The sequence below is a fragment of the Bombyx mori genome, chromosome 16 (genome assembly GCF_030269925.1).
Source record: "Bombyx mori chromosome 16, ASM3026992v2".
Classification (NCBI taxonomy): domain Eukaryota; kingdom Metazoa; phylum Arthropoda; class Insecta; order Lepidoptera; family Bombycidae; genus Bombyx; species Bombyx mori.
Window position 1 is genome coordinate 11,542,477 of NC_085122.1, and position 23,110 is coordinate 11,565,586.

The 23,110-nt window shown below is 37.8% G+C and overlaps 3 protein-coding genes across 3 annotated transcripts in view; all 3 read right to left on the bottom strand.

Moving 5' to 3' along the window:
- The window catches only part of LOC105842714 (uncharacterized), a 118,184-nt gene extending 108,972 nt beyond the window's left edge, over positions 1 to 9,212 (bottom strand). The window contains exon 1 of the mRNA XM_012696948.4: positions 8,690 to 9,212. The gene's annotated coding sequence lies outside the window, so the exon portion shown is untranslated. The remainder of the gene's footprint in view (positions 1 to 8,689) is intronic.
- Positions 9,213 to 15,046: 5,834 nt separating this feature from the next.
- On the bottom strand, positions 15,047 to 18,045 carry LOC101745555 (mediator of RNA polymerase II transcription subunit 21). Its single transcript, XM_004922696.5, has 3 exons — positions 17,115 to 18,045; positions 16,758 to 17,036; positions 15,047 to 15,968 (listed from the first exon to the last, which is right to left on the bottom strand). Exons 1-3 carry the CDS (start codon positions 17,154 to 17,156, stop codon positions 15,843 to 15,845), a joined length of 447 nt encoding a protein of 148 aa, XP_004922753.1. The 5' UTR covers positions 17,157 to 18,045; the 3' UTR covers positions 15,047 to 15,842.
- A 47-nt stretch (positions 18,046 to 18,092) lies between these two features.
- LOC101740765 (solute carrier family 35 member G1) lies at positions 18,093 to 23,058 on the bottom strand. Its single transcript, XM_012696976.4, has 2 exons — positions 22,551 to 23,058; positions 18,093 to 22,463 (listed from the first exon to the last, which is right to left on the bottom strand). Exon 2 carries the CDS (start codon positions 22,454 to 22,456, stop codon positions 21,419 to 21,421), a length of 1,038 nt encoding a protein of 345 aa, XP_012552430.1. The 5' UTR covers positions 22,457 to 22,463; positions 22,551 to 23,058; the 3' UTR covers positions 18,093 to 21,418.
- Positions 23,059 to 23,110: the final 52 nt, after the last annotated feature.

The window sequence follows — 23,110 nt, forward strand, 5'->3', positions numbered from 1 at the left end:
ACAACTTGACCAACGCACACAAACCCTCACAACAATAAAAATAGGTTTTAGTAATGATCACAGTGTTACAAAGTTTCATAGTTTTTTTATTTTTTTTTATTGCCCTTGTAGGCACACGACTATACGGCCCACCTGATGGTGAGTGGTTACCGTCGCCCATGGACTTCAGCAATGCCAGAGGCAGAGCCAAACCGCTGCCTACCGATTTACATTTTTTTCGTATATATTACATAGATTTATTCGGAATGTAATAAAGTCGAATATTAGGTACGAAGCAGAGCACAAAGAGAACCACGAATATAAGAAACACCGTATAATGCATCTCATTTTCTCTCACATTAAATCTTATGAATTTATATGTCTGTCTCTTTTTAGTGTCGCTTTTTCGTTTCATCTACTTTCAAATCACAACGATGCTAAAGAAGTTTTCACTTCAAAAAATCAATTTAAAACAAAATTAATTCAGAACATTAGCGGAATAAGTTTTAAAAATACATTAATTAGTAATTTAAAAGAAAATATCACAAGTGGATGAACAGAAGTATCTCGCTGTCTCCGTCGCACGACTGCACTTACTACAACTCGTAACCTTTTTGGTATTTTAAACAAACACCCAAACGTCAATTTTGAAAGTTTGTTCAGGTTAATAATTCCTAAACGAAATTTTATATTTTAGCTTGCTTCGATCAACAATAGTAACTGTTGATCGAAGTTAGCTTGGAATAAAATTGGATGTCAAAGTGTGTTTCTACGAATGCGGTTTTTTTTTAAAAGTAATACTAAATTAGACTTGAAGGACGTGGTGTAAGCCTGTGCGTTAGCAACACAAAAGTGTATTTATTATCTATGGTTGCAACACTCAACTGCAGTGCTATCTCACGTCTGATGGATCCATAAAGAACATGTCACAATCAGAGTTGCTATAATAATAAAAAAAAAAACAATCAAATTGAAATGATGTATTAATAAATCCAATAACTGTTCGGCACTAGGTCAGCCGTGGGCTCATCCGCTTAATTCGATGCGAAAAAGTAATTCCAAAGCAAATCCGGTTGGAAACTAGATTCAAAACATTCGATTTAGTATTTGAATACATGTGTACATGTGTGTACGCTCATAATTCACCTGTGTCACTCAGTAATAAGCTTTTGCTCTCTGAAGTAATAACTTACTAAATAAAAATACATTGTAATATGCTAAACATTTACAGCACGTTTTCATTACCGTGTTAGCTGCGGTAGCCAGATAATTATTGTACTATATTTGAAGAAAATAATAATTTCGGAATACAATTTCGTGCACCCACTTACTTGGCGCAAACTCTTCGCACGCATCAATCTTACGAAAGCTGCAAATCATTCAATCCCGTTTTTACAGGATAGCCGTCAGAGTACCGTGATTTATGAGGAACGTGGATCTCCATGACGACCTAGAGCTTGACTCCATCAGTAAGTATATTCAATCGGCATCAGTGCGCCACTTTGAGAAGGCGGCACGACACGCAAGCCCTCTGCTCGTGGCCGCCGGAAATTACATACCCGATCCTGCGTACCGAATGGTAAAAGTCGACATCGCCCTAAACAAGTCGTTCCTCCCTATCTAACGGCACTTTTAGGTACCTCAAGCACAAAAAGGAAAAACAAAAGATGAACCTCGGGCGACTATTTCACACATACATGTATGTTATTATTATTGACATAATACGATCTAATATGCATAAGTTAGAGAGGCAGTTGATCGTGGGAATGATGCAGAATAAGCGCCCCATTCAACCATTCAAGCCGAATTCCAACACGCTGTAGTAAAAGTATTGTGGAGACAACAGGAGAAACTCTAGAACGATCTATTGAAATAGCGCGAGACAAAAGTAAATGGAGACATATCGTATATGGCCACGATTCACATTAGTGGGGTGACGACAAAGAAGAAGAGGTATGTTATTTAAGTCCGAGGTCACTTTGACCTCGCACGAGATACGATCCGTCGTCTTGGACTTTGAAAAATAATTAAAAATCATTTTTTATTCGTAATTTCGAAACCGCGTTTTTGCGGTTCTCAATGTACCGCAGATTTGATTCAAACTTCATTAAAGACTATTTTACGAATTACTAAAAATAAAAATTGCTGGCTCAATATGCACCATACATTGATAGCTATAAAACAATTTTACTGTAGCGACCCTAACGGTTGCGCAGAGGGTCGCGGGTTCGATTACCACATCGGGCAAACGTTATGTCATGAACAAGTTCGTTTGCTCTTTGTCTGGCTATTTATTATCTATCTATACTAATATATAAATCTACAGTGGTTTTTACGTATGTTCCGTTATAACTACTGAACCGTGCATCCGATTGACTTGGAACTTGGTATTCATGTACAAAATACATGTACTTAAAGATAGACTAATATTTATATGAGTGTTGGACTCCCTAATAATAATGACAATACGGCTAGTATATGTATATTTTTAAATGTATATATAAGTATTTTTATCAGTTTCTAGTACCTATAACACAGGGAACCCTAAATTGGGTCCGGATGACCTTGCGTAATTCGTTCCCAGTTCTTATTATTATTAAAATGATGTTTATGATCCTAAATTAAAATGAGCGTAAGAATAGTTGCTATCAATGAAGCGTGCTACGCTTGCACTAGCTCAGCCGCGAGCCGGTTCCGTTGGGTCAATACTTTCACAATGCATCCGCGACTTCCGACCTCAACGTACGACATATCACAAGAAGTAAGAACATTGTTTATGTATCAAAACATTTTACCAAAACATCGACATAAACTACTAAGGCTATCTTTTTTTTTTCCTACCTTAGCTGATACCCTTGAGAAGCTATGTCAGCGCAATCGGGCGAGTAGGTGAGCTCGCGGGGCTCAAATCTGACGTTGTTGTTGTCGCTTGCAAGCACACGAACCCTAGCAAGAGCAGTGCTTCGCAGAATCTGCCACCGGATCGGAAACGCGACCCACTGAGAAGATCCGGCGAGAAACTCAGTGAGCTAAAAGCTAACGCTATCGACGACTAAACCTTGTATAACAATATGCAGTTTCATTAAAATCGAACCCGACCCGACCTTTCAGATGTCTGTCGGGTTTTTTTTTCTTTTTCCAGTACCATACATTGTAATTATGATGTTAAAATTATGTAGTTTTATTCAGAACTATACCAGTCGGCTCGTCAATGTCCGTTTAGGTCTTTTCTTTCGTAATTTACCCACAAGACATTTTTTTATTAAATCTGGTGGGTACATTAGGATTTTCTAGCGTTCCAAAAACGAATAAACTAATGAACTAACACATCAATCCTGGCTGTTTGATAAGATAACACTTAAAAACGTCACTATAAAAGTCTACTGTATTTTTTTTTCCTATCTAAGCTGATAGCCTTGAGAAGCTATATCAGCGGAACCTTAACTAGTAGGTGAGCTCACGGAGCTCAAACCTGACGACGTTGCTAACACGAACCCTAGCAAGAGCCGTGCTTCGCAGAATCTACCACCGGATCGGAAACACAACCCACTGAGAAGATCCGGCGAGAAGCTCAGTGGGCTGTGTCTAAGGGTTAATTTACTCGTCGAGCCCTTCGTCGCAAGCGACGGGTTCGACGAGAACGATGACCGGTGCTTGAGGTACCTAAAAGCACCGTTAGTGGATCGGGAGAATCCGAAATGACGTGTTTGGGGCGACGTCGACTGCTTTCCATTCTGTCCGCAGGATCGGGAATGTAGTTACCGGCGGCCACGATGAGAAGGTTCTCGTGTCGTGTCGCTTTATCGAAGTGGCTACTGTACTGCTGCTAATGCAAGACATGCAACATGAGCATCAAAAATTTGTTGAAATAAAAGGTACATTTTCTCGAGTTTTTCTTTTTATTTGCCCCTAATTATATCTTTTAGCCAACTCTTCTTTTTTATCAGTATGCTTTTTTTTCTTATCTAAAAATGAATTCAATTGGAATAAAACACAGTTGATTTTTGTGAAACTGTGTGATCAATTAGAATGTGATGTCCTACTGTAATTAATGGAAATCTAATGAAACTTTAGTGTTGTTTTTTTTTTATTTTTTGAAAAAGTCAAAAAGTACATCTAATGATTTTACCCCACAATTCTGCATTTACACAAATATTCCGAACGATTGACAAGCCACAATTATCACACAATTGAACCTAAAGAAAGGCTAAACCCAATCGCTACCCTCTCCCCTCCTACTACCCGCATTCCTGCCCGAAGGACGATGGACCTACCTCATAAAATCTTTGACTCACTCCGACATAAATGATTGCTCTCACTCTGCGAAACATCGTGCCACATAGTGTCTCATCGCGAGAGCATCGGTATCGCAGGATCCGACTGATGCATGACCACGACCACTCTGTCAAGAGTGTACGGCTGGAAAGAAGAGAGAATTCCCGCCAAAAACTCTTAAAGTCGGTTTGCCAGCCGCCATCTTTTTAGATTGCAAATTCATAAAATTTAACCAAGATAAAGTTTTTTTTAAATATAAATAAATAAATATTTACTAACAATCACGCCACGTTAACTGGTCCCGTGGTAAGTTCGTAAAGAACTTGTGTTACAGGTTCCACCAGATAACGGAAATAAATGTAAGATTTTTATTATACACATGCATATATTTAATATACATCCATAACCCTGGAAAAGACATTTTTATATTTATCATACAAATATCTTCCCTTGGCGGGATTCGAACCCGCGACCCCCTTGTGTAGTGACCATGTCACTTACCACTACACCAGACGGCCGTTAAAGGCCGTTAAAGGCCGTAAAGTTATTTCGCAAATAAATTACAAAATCCGATTAATGTACTAAAATAATGTTATCTGGAGTCATATGTAATAGTAGTGGTATATCAGCAAGATAGTCATTTAGTTTATTGGAATGCATTCATGATTGCTGATGTAAATCAACTCGTTCTAGATAAAAAGGTAATCCTTAATAGGACACTTAAAAGCTTCATTTCCCAAAGTGGGTGGTATCCTTTGTACTAATTTTATTTCCGATCACATAATAACAAATTAAAATAGAAGGGAATAAGTAGAGGTATTAAAAATAGGCGCCTTATTTCTCTAAAAGTAATAAAGTCTGACTGATTTATATTTTATTTGATGGTAGATGAAACTCAATAAAATGATTTTAGCAGAATTTCACATTAACGATTTATGAGTAGACGCTCCACCGTCTAATAAGCGGTTACCGATGCCCATGGACATCACGATTTGAATAATGCCACCCACATTGAACATTGTGATTTAAATTTCAATTTTATCACCATTACTTAATTAGCCAAACTACAACTCTGAGGGTTGATTTTTATTAAACGATATTTATTATTCCTTCATTGTTAGGTGTTCACAGACACGTGAAAAGCACGTATTTCCTTAGAACGATATAATATATGTATACACTCTGAATTACATAATCTTAATAATAGTAAAAATAAAGCAACTGTTATGTTATTCAAATGATGTGAGGTCAAATAAAAATTACCGAACTTGAATTTATTATTTTATTTATTTTGTGTAATTAGTTAACCAGAATAAATTTTGACGAGAAGCTACTTCCTTCCGCGTTAAATAGAAACGTTTTTTTTTAAATCACAAAATTATTTGAATTCCAACTTCATTTTTAACGGACAGGTGATTTATTATTTTCTGTTAATAGCAGTTATGTGATATAAAATGAGCTAAAGGTAATTGGAGACCATAAATCGTTGGTGGTAGACATTTTTAGTAGTGTGTCGGTTGAAGTTCTATCATGCATGTAGTACGGTCGGCGGTATAACGCATTCCGGTCAGGCAGGCTGGTTCTGACCCAACGTGGTATCCCGGAACACCAGCGGAATCGCCCGGGCTGCCTTGCCGCGAGGATCGACGTCTTTGGTCGTCAACCTCGACGACCCGTCGGTCGGGCGTCCTCGAGGTGGCGCCGCGAGTCTGGTTGTAGTATTGACCGCGGGAACCCCCCTACTCTGACCGGGCTCTGACCGCGGGCGGAAATCAGACGTCGGGTGTAAGACGGCAGGGAAGTTGTTTAGTGCGGTAGTGCCCTAAAAATATCCTACGACCCGCGATTCGCAGTCACGGATCAGTCCCACAAACACATCGTAGGGGTCCGGCCCGAAAAATAATGCCCGGGACACTCATATCGAGCGATGCGATTGCCCCGGTGTTAGCAGACACCAATTTTTATAAGGAACTACGTGATTTACATAATAATATGTTCACGAGTGACTTCCACGATGAAGGAATAACATCGTGTAATAAAAATCAAACGCGCGAAATTATAATTTGCGTATCGTGTAATTTACTGATAATAGGACATCTCGTGAGCCCGCACGGGTAGGTACGACCACCCCGCTTATTTTTGCCGTGTAGGTAGCTGGAGCTTTTCCAACTATGTCTGGTAAGAAAGCTCACGGGGCTTAACCTGAGGGTGTTCTAACACGGGCTTAGCAAGAAGCGGTTTGGCTCCGTTATGAACTACGCACTTGGCATCAACCCGGCCGCGCCGTGTATTCGTAAGAATGCCTGATTACATTTTAGCCAACCCGAAATAAAACATTGGCAGTCAGTTTTGGGGGCACCATTCATGGCCAGACACTAACCAAAGACCGATCGAGAAAAATACGTATTCAGTAAAAGTTTTAAATCTATATATAACAAAAAATGTGTCTTTTCGGGGTTTTGAAGTCGTCGTGGCCTAAAGGATAAGACGTCCGGTGCATTCGTATCTAGAGATGCACCGGTATTCGAATCCCGCCGGCAGGTACAAAATTTTCTAATGAAATACGTACTCAGCGAATGTTCACGATTGACTTCCACGGTGAAGGAATAACATTGTGTAATAAAAATCAAACCCGCTAAATTATAATTTGCGTTATTACCTCTATAGGACCTCTTGTGAGTCCGCACGGGTAGGTACCACCACCCCGCCTCTTTCTGCCGTGAAACAGTAATGCATTTCGATTTGAAGGGCGGAGCAGCCGTTGTAACTATACTGAGACCTTAGAACTCATATCTCAAAGTGGGTGGCGGCATTTACGTTATATATGTCTTTGGGCTGTAAGCTCCTCCATCAACCTATGCCTACAATAAATAAATAAAATGTACGATCACGCCCCGGATCTTCCTACTGTCTAGGAACTGTGACAACTATTTATTGGGCGAATTTCGTGATTCTTCGAAAACAACAAGAAGCGATAGCATGTTGATTGATGCTCTTATTGGTATAAGGGCGTATTATAGGTCCGGTAGCACCATCTTGCTTAGTTCTGCCGTGAAGCATTTGCCTAGAAGGGCAATAAAAAAAAAGTTCCTGTTTAAAAACGGGTGGGAACAATGTTATAATATAATACAATTTAGACTTCGACTTTGTAGATAGAATGGACAACATTCAGATTGTGAGGCATGAGCTCCACGAAAACTTTTACATCAGGCGGCCGAAAACTGAATCAGCTATCTAAGTAGATAATAAAAAATATAGAAATAAATAAAAAATATTTTTAGCAGCGGTTAATGAAGCAAGCAAAAAAATTCAATTCTTAGATATTTACTCTGTATTTAAATGTAACTGGAATTCTGGTGAACTTATTTAATTCGCCGTAAAGTTATTGCTTATTGACATTTAAATACCCTTTTAAAAATCTATACGTAGGTATTGAGTATATGAGTCGTCTATTATCAAAGGTGGCAATCTGTGCATTTGGACAAAAAAAAATTATTGACATGTCAATACAGATTGATTTGAATATAATCGTCTCCTTCAAAGAATACGGTTCAAAACCTGCATTAAATAAAGGTTAATACTTAACCTATTATTTATCTAAGATGTCGTTCAGAAGAGTTTTGTGACTGCCAATGGAATACAAAGTCAATAATTCGTTTTTCTGATTTACCAATAATTGTCCAAAAGTCACATTGCCGGCTTTGATAATAGTCGACTCATATATAAGTACATGTGTATGTAGTATTGTTTTTTTAGTTACGTTATTATAGTTACCTTTAGATTACCTGAAGTAAAACAATTATGTCCTATACATAATCCTATAGATCAGAAACCAATAAAAAACTATTTTTAATAACCTCAAATTCGTATATTCCGTAATTTTTTAATTAGTTTATTTCAATTAAGTATAAATCTTTTTAAGTCTACATTCGAAACATAACAACATTGTTTGATTGAATTTTAAAGCACACTAAGCAATCGCCAATGTGCAATACAAATGTAGGAACACAAAACAAAATACCTATAGTTTTCAGTTCAATGCTTAACGGAATGCAGTTTTTATTCTGCATTCTAAACAAAAACCAACAAATTCCGACGTCATCAAATAACAGCGGAATTCGTTAAAACAACAATCGGAAAACATTGGTTTCGTGATAAAATATAATGAAAAGAAAATAGAATTTACATTAACGTGTAGGTTCATCAAAATTAGATATAGGTATGTACATCAGTGTGGCGCATACAGTAAACATAACTCGTTTATTGAAAACTAAATATTAAATCAACGATCGAAACACGATTATCTAGGTATCGGCCCTCACTATCACTTCTCCATTAGTTCGGTAAACATTTAATCATGTCTACGCAATTAACATAATTTATTGGATTTAGAACAAACAGTTTCCAATCTTAAAACTAGGTTCTACAAACATACCTGTTGCGGAAGCAAGCAGGGGAGAGCGGACCCGTCCTTCCGGGTTTCTTCCACTTTTCACATGGACTCCGAACAGTTATTGAAACTTTTACTGTACTTCGGTAAACAAAACAAACAAAATAAAACAACAAACAGCCACTGAATTTAAACGAATCACAATCTCATAGCATCATTCACATGCGATTAATATTTTTTCGTTAAAATTCGCGGACGTAACGTGACGATTCAAAATTTCCAATACGAAAATTGAATCGTACGTGTCTTGGACGATTGGTCGCGACGCGTGTTAACCGCGCTACAGGCGAATGTCAACTGGCAAGCGGGAAAGACAAGTGTATTATCTGTGGCAAAGACGGCCAGTGAATGAGGATTGTCGGCGAGAGGCCGCCTCGCAAACACGGAGTTGAAACCTTCGAGATTTAGTGCCTGGTGAAGTCTGGTCCGACAGGTCACAGTCTACTGTTTACAAAACATAACTAATGAGCTGAGAATGTCATCGTCACGATTTCGTTGCGAGTAAATCGTTTCTGTCGTTTTTGACGAATTAAGCCGGGTACCTACCTAGCCGCTTTGTTTGCTTACGACTTTTACTTATTCAATATAAATGTCTCATGACATATTTATGTAAAAAAACTATCTCTGTACAAAAAGTAAAACTGACATCATTAAATGTGTAACAAGACAAAACACTACAATCAATTTCAATTTGAAAAGCCACGAAATGGTAGTGGAGCTTTTAAATAATAATTTTAATGAATTTTGGAGGGTATATAGTGAAAGGCTATTGGGTTTAAACGACATTTCGCTTAATTCGCGACATAATATATCTTTGTAATTAAAGGTGCTTTTTATTTGGTATTAGCATCAACAGTTCGATGTTTTTAATTGAACTTCAATTAAGTTTACTTCATTCAAATATCTGAAGAAGTTTTTTTGTTATTATTTATTTTCCAAATTTTCAACTTTAAATGGCTCTCTTGTAAAGTTGCAAAAAAAAAAACACTTAAACCAAAAGCCTTACACCCCTCGACATGAAGGTAATCAACTAAAATATTGGGATGATCTCGAAAGTAAAAGATCGCCAACATCAATTAATTGGTACCCTAATGTTTATTTAAAATTGAATCTAGTTCTAAATATGCACCTTGGGACGAATTTTGTGTCGTGATATAACAAATAAGACACACTTATGCCGGGATTAAAATCTCGCAGTTTCTAAGGAGTTATGTATCTTACTTGAGTCTTACAGACGACTTCCACGTCAAAGGAAGAACATCGTGTAACGCAAACACAGCTCGTAAAATATAAAATTTCTTCTTATCAGCCCACAGACGTCCACTGCTGGATATGGCGTTTCGGTTTGAAGGGTGGGGCAACCGTTGTAACTATAATGAGACCTTATAACTTATATCTCAAGGTGTGTGGCGCATTTACGTTGTTGATGTCTATGGGTTCCAGTAACCACTTAAGACCAGGTGGGCTGTGAGCTCGTCCAAAAACCTAGGCAATAAAAAAAAGAAATGGGCCTCCCCAAGCCTCACCACAAAGATCGGTCCTGCGCAGCTTGCATCCAGCGGATCCCCGCGAACCTCGATAGATCGTCGGTCCATCTTGTGGGAGGTCTACCCACGCTACGTCTTCCGGATCATACGATCTTTTTTTTTTTTTTTTTTTTTTTTTTTTTTTTTTTTTTTTTTTTTTTTTTTTTTTTTTTTTTTTAACGCTGGGGAATCCATTTACGGATACCCGATCGAGGGGGGTAACGAACCGGGTTATGTCGGACTCCGGCGCCTCCTGAGAGGAAGAAGGGGAGAAGAGAAGGGCCGAGGTCCTTCACCTCCCCCAATTTCTCACAGCAGGAGCCACCTTGCACCGCTTCACCACCGGACCAACAGTCGAGTGCCGGGAGCCCCCGCACCCGGCACTCGATAGTCCCTACGAGGGCTGAGCGGCGGCCTCTCGCACGCGCCGTCCACCCCGCCTTCTGCGCTGAGGAGCCGAAGAGGGATCCCATTCTCTTTCGCGCTCCTCAGCCTCACGAAGCGCCATGACCAAGTCACAGAACCCAGCCATGGCCTCCCACGAACTCCGGTCCTCTACCATACGGGCGACGATAGCCCTCAAAGAGAGGTCCTGCCCCAACACCGCGACGAGGTTTCGCCGGTGCTCCCACCGTGGGCACGCTTCTAGCGCGTGCTGAGCGTCATCGTTCGGGTGCCCGCACTGGTGGCAGCCCGGATGTGGCTCCCTTCTGCAGACTCTCCACAGATACCTCCCAAAGCATCCATGCCCCGAAAGGACCTGGGTGAGGCGAAAGGAGAGCTCACCATGTCGCCGGTCCGACCATGCCTCCAGCACAGGCACCAGTGCCTCGAGCGTGCGCTGACGAGTGGCCGAAGTTCGGCCGAGCTCCTCCAACAAGCGCTCTCTCCATTTGGCATACGCCAGACCACGCGCAGCATGCCTCCATCGATCGACAACCGACGGGCCGGGTGTCTGTTCCCGAGTCGAGGACTGTCTTCTCCGTCGGTATGTCGCGGCCAAGATTTCGGCCTCGAGGTCCCACGGTAAGGATCCGGCGAGGGCACAGGCCACATCCTGAGAGATGGTACGGTACCCCCTGATGACCCTCACCGCGAGCGCCCGCTGAGCTCTGAGCAGCAGAGCCGCGTTTCGCGCGGTAAGTGCGGGCGACCACACGGGAGCACCGTACAGGGCCATACTACGCACCACCCCCAGGTACAGTCGCCGGATACCGGCGCTGCATCCACCGGTGTTGGGAAGAAGACGGGTCAGCGCACCCGCCGTCCCCATCAGCCTTGGAACCAGCATTTTGAAATGGTGGTCGAATCTCCATTTGCTGTCCAACACAAGGCCCAAATACTTGAGCTTCGGCTGGACAGCAATGGTGACACCACCGACTACGAGATTCGCGCCTTGAGGCGGCCCCTCCCGAGCCGAGTGGAAGCACACTGCTTCGGATTTATGAAGGGCCACCTCGAGGCCGAGTCTCTTTATTCGACTCACCACAGTCGCTACACCTGCTACAGCCAGGATGGCTGCTGACCGGTAAGGATCATACGATCTACGTCTTTGTAGATAATTAATTGTGTTATGGCTTACACAAAACCACCACCATCACCATCTTGTCTACTTCTACCGCGAATCAATCATCCGTTTCTGTATTAAATTATCAATGTGCTTATTGCGAGTTTTTTAAAGTTCTCGATAGCGTATGAGTTAGGAAATTTAAATTTGTACGCAATTGGAACAGCGCCCCTGGCGGCAAACGTAGGCAGCCGTTCCAACTCCATACAAATTTGAGTTAACTTTTACGCTATCGAGAACGTTAAAAAACTACAAACACTTCACTAAAACACTATTGGTGGAAGCGTGTTCTGCAGATCGTTTCTGTCACGAGACAATCTGGCGTTCCGGTCTGAAGGCGACAATTGTAATATTTGTAATACAAGTGAAATTTCAGTCAGACTTATAGACGGGGAAAACGTTCACGTTCTATTTTGTCTTTGAATTAATTGTTCGCTTCTGCCAATAAATAAAAACATAATGCAAGTTTCTAGCAGTTACCCGTCTACTTCTTGAAATACTGTGCTAATTCAAAACAGCTTATTTTAGGGTAAGGCATTTAGGATAAGAGGTAAGACAGTCGGTATGTTTATGGCTAATAGTTCAATTTAACGGTAGGCAGCGGCTTGGCTCTGCCCCTGGTATTGCTGAAGTCCATGGGCGACCCTAACCACTCACCATTAGGTGGGCGCGCTCGTCTGCCTACTAGGGCAATAAAAAAAAAAAAAAAAAAATGTTGAACAATAAGAAAATGATTCAATAAAAAATCCAAATATGTAGTCATAAATAATTTTATACTTATCTATTTTTACCTTCGTTCTTTGAATTTATCTGATTTTGTGTTACATTCAAAGTTTTAAGTCGCTGTGTCATCAGGAAGTTCAATATTTCACCCGATTCGACATTCTATAAAGGATTCTATGTACCTAAAAGGTAAAATCCAAAACGGTGAGATCAAACTTAGGGGGGAAATGTGCGGTTTCTTGCCTACCTACTTCTAGTAGCCTCTATACTAGCTTCACGGCACGCATAGCTCACGGGAAGAATTTGCGAACATGGGTATACCCGGTAACCGGTCCAGCGGCAGACGTATCTGCGTTGTTACTATCCGTTCGTCACCCTGCTTAGGTTCTAAAAAATCTTCAGGCAGAGTACCAACGTCTACTATAGTTGTTCTGACGCAGTGGTGTCTATGAAAATCAAAATGACTTCACTCAGGTGTTATACCAAAAGAGCCACGTAGCTTTAACCGTTGCATTGGACGTCTTCAGCTCTTACCGTTAATCGTACTCGTCGAACTCGACAAAGAGTTCGACGTGCAACATTACCTAAACATCAGCCCGCTGTGTTTCTCACCGGTCGCTTCTCAGCTGGTCGCCATTCCGATCCGGTAGTAGATTCATTCGCGAAGCAGCTGCTCTTGAGTTGTTAGGTCTCCCTTGGAGGCGCTCGAGTAGCTGTTAGCAAATCCCACGCCTCCTGGCCCTTGCTCGCCCACTTGTCCTGGTGAAACTGGAAAGGCCTCCGGGCCATCAGTAATCCCTCAATCATTAAAAAAAAGCGAGTAAGCAGTGAGGATCGTATTGCCGTACCTACCGAGAAAACCGGGGCGACATTATGAACGACATCGGCCATAAGAACACATCAGACTACTTACCTACCCTTCTAGAGCATAATTAATTAAAATTAAAGTAAGTACTGCGTAATCTAGAACAGTGAGGCATTTACTGTTACCATATACGAACAAATTAAACTTCCTTTCTTTTTGAACAATTTTCGAGCAATTACTGCATTCTGTAGGGCACCGTGCCAATGTGCGCGGTCATTAAAACACGTAAATAACACGAAGCAATTAATTTTCTAAGCTCAGACGTGCTTCCGGGAAGCAACGCCTACACGCTTTGTTTTCCTGAACACATTGTTTAGGTAAACCATAATTTCGCAATTGTATTCTAACATAGTCACGTCTCTCTTAAAGTCGACGCGTTGAAAACACAATCGGTTAATGTTTATTTGCCCTAGATGCTAAAACAACCTTACAATAAAACTTAGAACAGCAGATCAACGTTTCTTGTTCTTCATTTCGGTAGCCGGCCAAAATCACATGGAAGGGTAAAAATGTTACAGATCTAACAACAACAATATATAGCCGAAAGTTATTATACCGAAAGTAGTTTTCGAGAGATAAAGAAATAGCATTTTTTTAAAATACCCTCTTTATTTATTTTTATTGCTTTTGCAGGCAGTCGAGCATACGGCCCACCTGAGGTAAGTGGTTACCATCGCTCATGGACGTCAGCAATGCCAGCCAAGTCGCTGCCTACCATTGAGCACTCTCCGCAAGTCTCGTCTGAAGAAGGACATGTCAAAGCGCTCGGGAAACACCGCGGAGGGGAGCTCATTCCAAAGGCGGATGGTACGTGGCAGAAAAAATATTTGGAAACGCAATGTCGATGAACGTAGCGGTTCCAGACAATATGGATGAACTCTGCTCCGGTGGCGAGAGGTGTGATGGTAAAAAGCAAGGAATTTCAATGTTCACGACGAAAAAAAAAAAGGGTTGATAGAATATCAGATGCGTATTTTTTTAATTAGCATTTGAGTTAGTAGGTAACAAACCATAAATAGTAATATAATATTCCAAAACATTTAGATGTGACTATTACAGCCAATAATGTTTTTGAATTTATTGTATTTTTTTTTTTGTTGCTTAGATGGGTGGACGGGCTCACAGCCCACCTGGTGATGAATGGTTACAGGAGCCTATAGACCCACCTTGAGATATAAGTTGTAAGATCTCAGTATAGTTATAGAATTATTTTACCATACTTTGTCAAGTCATCCAGCCAATAAGAATTTTATAAATCGAATGTACAACTTACTCGATAAACTTGCTTGTTCCATTAGTTATCTAAAAGCTACAATGATAGTAGTAGAATGAAATGAAGATCATTTATTTGAAATTTTAATGTATTAATATGAAATTAATTGGAAAGAAGTAAAACGAGATGAGATAAAATGAAATAACGTCCCAGTAACAGGATGGGAATTTACTGACGCTTTTTGGAGGAAGCCGTTAAGCCACATATAGGAACTTTGTTCTAATTTCCCACACATGTGCACTTTCAGAGATGCTAAAATGTAAATAAGCTACCATTAATACATATATAAACCTGAAGGAACACTACTTCTACTAAATTAAACTATTCTTTACCATTGAATCAGTATTGAAATTTATACAAATAAAACATTTGATTTAATAAAACACTCTTAGCTATCAACATTTATTTTCAATCATATAGATTTTTTTTCATTTCAAGATTATAGTTTTCTATTTCCAATCTCTAAAGTATATTAATATTTAGATTCGAGTCCATTCCAGCATATACAGGGCGTACAACAAAAAGAAAAATTAAACCTTTAATTAAACATAATAACTTAATTAAATTAATTAAACATAAAACATAAATATTTTTTAATTTAATTAAAACTCATGTTCATCATTGAATACAATCACCTTTACTTTTTCCTTGTGTTCATTTTATTTTATGTATATAGATGAACGAGTTCATCTAATATTAAGAGATTAACATAGCCCAGAGATCCCAGTCATTGCCGCCACTCATCTCAAAATCATCATCAACAACTAACCTGTGCTTCAAAACTGGAAAACAACGGCTTTACAGTATGTATAGGCAGAGTGGCGGTACCTACCCTTTCAGACTTAAAGTATGCCTTACGTAATAATAGAAAATAATGAATAAACAAGTCATGTATACTTAACTATTCAATTATAACAAATGATTACTTAAAATGATATATGTCATACCAATGTTTTTCTTATTATAGTTTCAAAAATATGACATTCAGACAATTTAGTTTTCACCGGCATGAAAGCCCTGTAACAAATTTGCAAACAACAAAAAAAAATCTTCGTCATTAAGCATTAAGATTTCAAACACAAAATTTTAAAATTCATATAATACTAAAATACTTCCGTGTATTCTTGTTTTAACGTATCCTTTTGTAGAGGAAACTACCGTTGGTAGAACCCCAGACCCCATCCCTATAACTGTGGTTTCACATCCTTGTTGAGGATCAGAGCCGGATTCTGCATGTCCAACTGGCACTGAGCAATATCACTCAGAGCACCCTGAATCTTCTCTAGAAGAATCTCTCCTTGACGGACTACCTGTAGAATTATTAAATATTGTCTGACATTATTATTAACGCTAATGAAAAGAGAGTAAGTCATGTGTAATTATTTTCATATCGACGCTTGAAAGGCAAACGTGACTAAGCGACAATAACTGCTTTATACATGATAGGCAATAACCATATTCAATGCCAAAAAAAATATATTTCTAGGTCTATTAAAATCATTTCAATCCTACAGCTAGTTTCGTTAAAATAGAATTTTTTCAGGTATTTCATCTTGAAATTAGTCTACTGTGAAGTTCACGCATTGTCGCTTAGTCACGTTTGCCTTTCAAGCGTCGATATGATTACTTCCAATATTTCAAATACTATAAGTTTTTGTAGTCATGGCAATCTAAAACATGAGATTAATCTGTAAACACCCTATGGGTTTTGAAAATTGAATAAAGTAATATTCGCTGATACAATTCCAGTGTGCCATCTCAAAATGAAGTTAAGGAAACAACTTTAACCAAATCGCTATTACTGTCAATTTTATCTTAAGTAGGTACTAATTTATGTTTAAATATTGGTGCTTGTTTACATTACAAAAGTTGACTATAGACAAAATACAATGTCTGTAATACAAATACTTTCTTGGAATATTTGATTTTACATTCAAATGGCAATACAAAAGCAAACTGCATGGCATAATTACTTCTTTAAAATCATTATTTTAATGGTTTAGTTACATGATAATTCCCAATTTATGATAAAAAAGAAAGCTAGTGTCCTTTGAGATAAATTGCACGTGTATTGGGCACGGAGAGTTGACAGCCCTTACCTCTTCAAGTTGCTCAGCAGCCTCCTTGTTCTCGGCCTCAAGTCGCCGAAGGCTTTGCACTTGCAGCTCAGTTGAACTCTCTTCACTGGGCAAAGACTCGATGAGCGTGTCAATGTCCTTAGCACAACGAGAAATTAGAGCCGCGAATAAAACCGCATAATCCTCTTGACTCTGCGGTTGTTGAGGAGTCTGAGAACCACCGCGTTCGAAGCCTGGGAACTTGCTAGGCAACGAGAACTGCTGTAGAATTCCGATGCTGTTACAAAAATTCTCAGCTTGCTACAAATAAATAAATACAACGTATGTGAAATGTATTAATGTCAATTAAAACGAAATGTTCATTTTTGTCATACGTACTTGGTTTATGGTATCTTGAAGCTGAGTTAAGCGATCAGCCATTATTCAATTCAGATATTTATCCTACTAACCACTGTTAAAATTTAATCCTTATATGGATATTTTCTATGGAAGGTGGTTTTAAGCTACCTACAGTATCAATTTGTAAAACTACCTTTTGAATGAAGTTATTTGAAGTTGAACGTTATGACGTTTTTAAGTAATATTTCCAATATTTCCAGGTGGAAAGGCGAAGATATCACACACCATACATCCTAGTCTTTTGTATGTACATTCTATTCTCTTTCATGAAAAATGATCATATGGAGCGAAATGAAATAAAGTTGATTCATTTGAGACATTAATCTAAAATCCAAATAACTTGAAGTTCTGTAAGGAAACAATTATATTACGATCGTTTAACTTTGGCGTGCAGCAAAACAGTACCTAATTTGGAATAGTAACGCCATTTTAAGCCAGAGATCTTTTTTGCCACGTACCATACGGCTTTGGAATGAGCTCCGCTCCACGGTGTTTTCCGAGCGCTATGACGTATTCTTCTTCAAACGAGGCTTGCGGAAAGTACTTAACGGTAGGCAGCGACTTGGCTGTCCCTGGCATTGCTGAAGTCCATGGGCGATGGTAACCACTTACCATCAGGTGGGCCGTATGCTCGTCTGCCTACAAGGGCAATAAAAAAATACATTTAGAACTGCAATCATTCTCATCAGTATTAAAATTTAGAAAACCATTTCTCCGTTATATACATTATAAGCTAAATAGTAATGTTGCTAATAACAGGACCACTTGACGTTTCGGTTTGAAGGGTGGGGCAGCCGTTGTAAGTATACCTTAGAACTCATATCTCAAGGTGGGTGACGGTATTTACGTTATAGATATCTATGGGCTCCGGTATCACTTAACACCAGGTGGACTATGAGCTCTTCCACCCATCTACATATAAAAAAAATTAAAAAACTTTAATTATAGGCAATGAAATGAATTTCAAAATTTCCTTTATTTAATGTAAGCAGTGTACACAATAGGTAACCATAATATTACCGACTAGAAAAACATCACAATTATTGAGTATTTAAGTATAATAAAAAACCATTAATGAACCTCTTTCATTTCAGACCTTAAACGATTATTTTTAAATTTTAGTTATTCAATGAAACAACATTAACAATAAGCTGGATTCACATTACGGATATAACGAGGTTGTGTGTTCAAACATGTTATTGTTTAATGACTACTACAACTATTAGTCTAATTCAATCTAAGGCAGCTGTGCTATAGTAAAATTGGCAGAACTTTACTAATTTGTAAAAGTTTTCCGTTTTTCTTTTCGTTTCGTGTAAGCCATTTTTTTTACAATCAACAAACACCTCCTGTCGCGCAATAAGTAAATATCAAATCCTCGCGTCATTTTTGTAACAACTAAAATTCATCAAGAAGTTGCGTCGCAGTGTGTGTAGGCTACCGAATAGGTAGGAAAAAAAACTTCCATCACCGCTTTCGCGCTATTCTCGTACGAATTAACAATAAAAGACTAGATAGCTTTCAGCCTAACCTGCACTCTTTAAAAATAACTAAGCATTTGCGGTATCACATTTTTATGATAGAAATCCGCCGTTATCGAATTTAAATTGCTTAGAAGTCAACAATGAAAATTGCTAAATTAGATTTTTGAGTACTGTATGTACATACCCAACATAGCATCTAATTTTTTTATAAATTAAGTACAAAACTTTACTAATAACAGCAATATGAATATAATTCATTAGCATAATAATATAGCAAATAAAAATTCCCACTTTTTTTTGAGTACCTAACTAAATTATCGTTTGTAAAGTAAGAAAGTGAGCGCAGTTGGTTGAATAAACTAGCACTCGACGCATGCGCATTAGTTTTTAATTTTTAAATAGGGTAAGTTTGTCTACCGCCATCCTTGTCTGACAAACGATGTTACGCATTAACTCTCTCACTCTACTTTGGATCTAGGTTTCCATCTTTATCAGCTAGCAACCCCCGTTTGCGGCCACATTTACAAAGACAGAGGTTTTAAATTGTGCACAGAAAAAAAAACACACACACACAAAACCTCGTGATTGTTATTAAAAATGTTTTAAAACAATTTAGATAAATTGTTTGAAAACTTCAAAGCTTCACACTATAGTACCAAAATTATTATCAAATACCTTAAAATTATAGATCTATTCTCAATTTATTATCAAATTTTATGCATAAATATAGTTATAAACATAGCAACAAGTAATGACTATTTACTAAAACTTTTAAAAAATCACACAATGAAATAGTTTTAACAATTCACAATTAGTTTTGTTAGAGAGCATCACAAAGCTTAACTTTTCATTTAGAATCAAGTGCAAACAATCATGCTAAGTATTGGATTTAGCTATAATTAATAAAATTTTCAATCCTCATTAAAGCTTTACACTCTGAAGGGCAAGCACGAATGACTATCGAAAAAGTATTCGTATCTCTATCGAGAAAAAATAGATAGGATTTAAACAGTGCCCCTACTACCGTCCGTTAAAGGAATTAATCTATACTTTTATACTTAATACTTCTATACTAATATTATAAAGAGGAAAGATTTGTTTGTTTGTTTCGAATAGGCTCCGAAACTACTGGACCGATTTGAAAAATTCTTTTTCCATTAGAAGCCGACATTGTCCCTGATTTTATTTTTTTGGTTTCATGTGTGTTTTAATGTTTCCGAAGCGAAGCGAGGGCGGGTCGCTAGTCTATACTAATATTATAAAGAGGAAAGATTTGTGTGTTTGTTTGTATTGAATAGGCTCCGAAACTACTGAACCGATTTGAATAATTCTTTCACTGTTTGGAAGCTACTCTATTCCGGAGTGACATAGGCTATAATCTAGGAATACTAACTAAAACTCCAATAATGTAACCCAAGGTGTAAAAAAATTACCTAAAATATTCTTTACATCGCGTGCCCTGCGAAAACGATTGATGATAGAATTAAATAATGTACTACACCTTGTAGAACACATTATTATTTATAATAAGTGTCGCGACAGGATATGTCTAACTATTATAGTTATGCCGCAATAAGTGTTCTTTTATTTAAAAAAATAAAACAACGTCATATATCGTTGAAATTTTTGTTAAAGACCCGAACGGAGCCGGAGCGGAGCGCTAGTCAGCAATAAAGCAACACGAATGAATTTATTTACTTTAGTTTCGCAATCGAATTGTTACATTCTCGAAACTCAAGTATACTCATAATCGAGAGCATGAAAATTGTTTTGACATAAGGTAACGTAAATCTCGAAGGCTGGTTATCGAGTACTACCAACTAATGCAATGATCCGTTTTCGTATCGAGCACTCAATACATTTACAATACGAATTCGATAGATTTTCGTGCTTGACATACAGTATGTTGAAAGCATTACTTCTAATACAACTCTTTACTGTCAAGATAGTCATATCTTACCACTTTATTTGTTGCCGTAATTTATTTATCTTTTGGCCCTCAGACATCAATTGTGTGAGCAGACAAAACCAGAGCGATGAGTTAAGAATATTATATGATTTTATTTAAATAAGTACGTATTTAATTTATACATTTAACAACATAAGTATATTAAAGAGTCATATAGGCCAGGACGTAAGCACACAACTCAAGTAAACATTGGACATTTAACAGTCTTGGTTGGTAAATAGATTCAAGATATCAACCAATTTAATTCATTAATTACTAAGCAATATGCTTTCACAACATGATTTCTATATTTATTGCAGACAAAATGTAGATATTAATAAAGTCATAAATACTCATTATTACAACATTGATTTCACAAAAAAATTAAAGTGAAACAGACATGTATTTTTAAATAAAAACAATGGTAATGGTTGCACAATTTAAGGCTTTATATTTCTCCTATAGGGAGTCAAGTTATGTTTAGCGCCTACTATTTAATACTGCTAAAAATCTGATATAATCAATAATTAAAAAAAATCATCAATATGTTTATTTTAACAGCATATTCCAGTATAATTGTTTATGGTTACTTATTCAATGAAAATGTGATCTAATCATGATGAGCTTGTATCTATGACCACTACAGTATAACATCTTTAACTAACTCGAATACAGTGTAATATTGTCACAGTTTGGAAAATAGATAATTATGAGAAACATTTAATTTCTAAAATTATTTTAGGATAAACAAAGAGTGCAAAAACAAGATATCCATTACATTGACTAGAATAATAAGGTACAGTGTGGTATAATATCCTAATGAGATTAAAGATCAAAATGGGAATACATGATTATCGTGCAAGTGCACCTAATTTACTCCTTAAACTAGAGTCTTCCGGTAGAGCTAACGCCCATTTCCTTAAACCAACTAACATAACAGAACTCAACACTAAAACAGCACCGCAAATTGAAAATTTACTTGGGATTTCATTAAAAAACATCACCTGCCATAGAAAGGCGAAAACAATATCAGCTGATCGAGCTATGGCCACAGGGCCTGCCTGTTCCAATTGTAATGACATTGTTAATAAGATCTGACCCAAATAACTAAACAAAGCCAAACAAACAACAAGGAAACGTTCTGTGCCACAATTTGGCATGCATAGCAAGCCAAAAACAAATGAATAGACAAATGTTTGTAAAATTGCTATAGCTCCAAAATTTGTCATGATCACTGAAAAATGTAATCCTTTGAGTACTCTTAGAAGAACATAGGCATTTGCTCCAAATATTGTCGATATAAATGCAGCTACAGCTCCTCTAAGACTGTTATAGTTTGAATTATGTTCTGTTACTGTACCACCAAATAAAAATGGCGGATGTGTTATTAATATAACACCAATTAACGTAAGAATTATGGAAATTGTATTCCACATACCGCAGGGTTCTTTTAAAAAAACTCGCGCGAAAAGTGCTACGAAAACGGGCACAGAGAACACTATGACGGATGCATCTGCTAGCGGCATATTCCTGAATGCGTAAAAACTCAGCATGAGACCTACTGTTCCGACAATGGAACGTAAAGCTAGCAATAAACGTTTACCTTGTGGAAAGACTGGCTGCTCGGTGTATACAACTATAGGTATCGTCGGTAAAAGTACTCCGATGAACCGAAACATTGCCAGTTGCATTGGATCTATGTTGACTAAACTCTTTACTATAACTGAACATAGTGAGAAAAATAGAGAGGATAAAGTAGCTAAAATCAAACCAAGATATGGACATCGCTTTATAAGAGGTCTCTTGTTCTCGAGTAGATTGGGGATGGACTCATCCCCGCTGCCGACTGACATATCCACGAGTTGTTGAAGTTCCACATGTTCTGGCATAGCGAAACTGAAAATATTTTACTAATTATTAAATTTAACGACTTGGCTTTGTAAATATTTAAAAAGCGTACTAATAGCAGGATATTTAACATACCTTTTCAATACAAAATTGATTGAAACTACTATCGAGCTATTGTTGTAAATTATAACTTTTTATCACACATTATTCTGTTAAAAACCAACTACGACTTCTTTGGCTGTTGTGCATTAAACTTTTCTATTTTATGGTATTTCTGTTTTGTGTTAGGTAAGTACATATTTATATCAACATTTTATCTAATAACAACAAATCTTTTTAATTTCTGTGAAGCGATGACATTTGTCTCTCTCATAAACATTTTATGGCTGGTAACGAGACCTTTTAGGTAGCCAACATTTAGGTTGACATTTAGAAACTCAAAGAGAAAAGTAATAGAACAAAAGCGTTTTTGTTTTATTTACAGAGAGAACAAATCTTTGAAGGGAAAAGTTGTTTAAAAAGCAACAAGAGAAGCGGTGCCACATCCGAGATAGTTAGTAAGGTGGACACCATTCTCCGGATTTTTCCAAAGAGTCAACTCTAATAACCATATTACATTCACACAAGTTCATTGAAAGGCTATTTCGTTTCATCCATTCTCTCCTATTTTAATTTAATTCCTTAATGAACTTCAT

Bases quoted from the DNA above. Each gene is read 5' to 3' on its own strand.
- LOC101745555 (XM_004922696.5), bottom strand. From the start codon at position 17,156: ATGGCTGATCGCTTAACTCAGCTTCAAGATACCATAAACCAA. The intron at 17,037-17,114 runs GTACGTATGACA...ATTTATTTGTAG, and splicing joins TTCAAGATACCATAAACCAA to CAAGCTGAGAATTTTTGTAA. The intron at 15,969-16,757 runs GTAAGGGCTGTC...ATAATTCTACAG, and splicing joins CTGCTGAGCAACTTGAAGAG to GTAGTCCGTCAAGGAGAGAT.
- LOC101740765 (XM_012696976.4), bottom strand. From the start codon at position 22,456: ATGCCAGAACATGTGGAACTTCAACAACTCGTGGATATGTCAGTCGGC.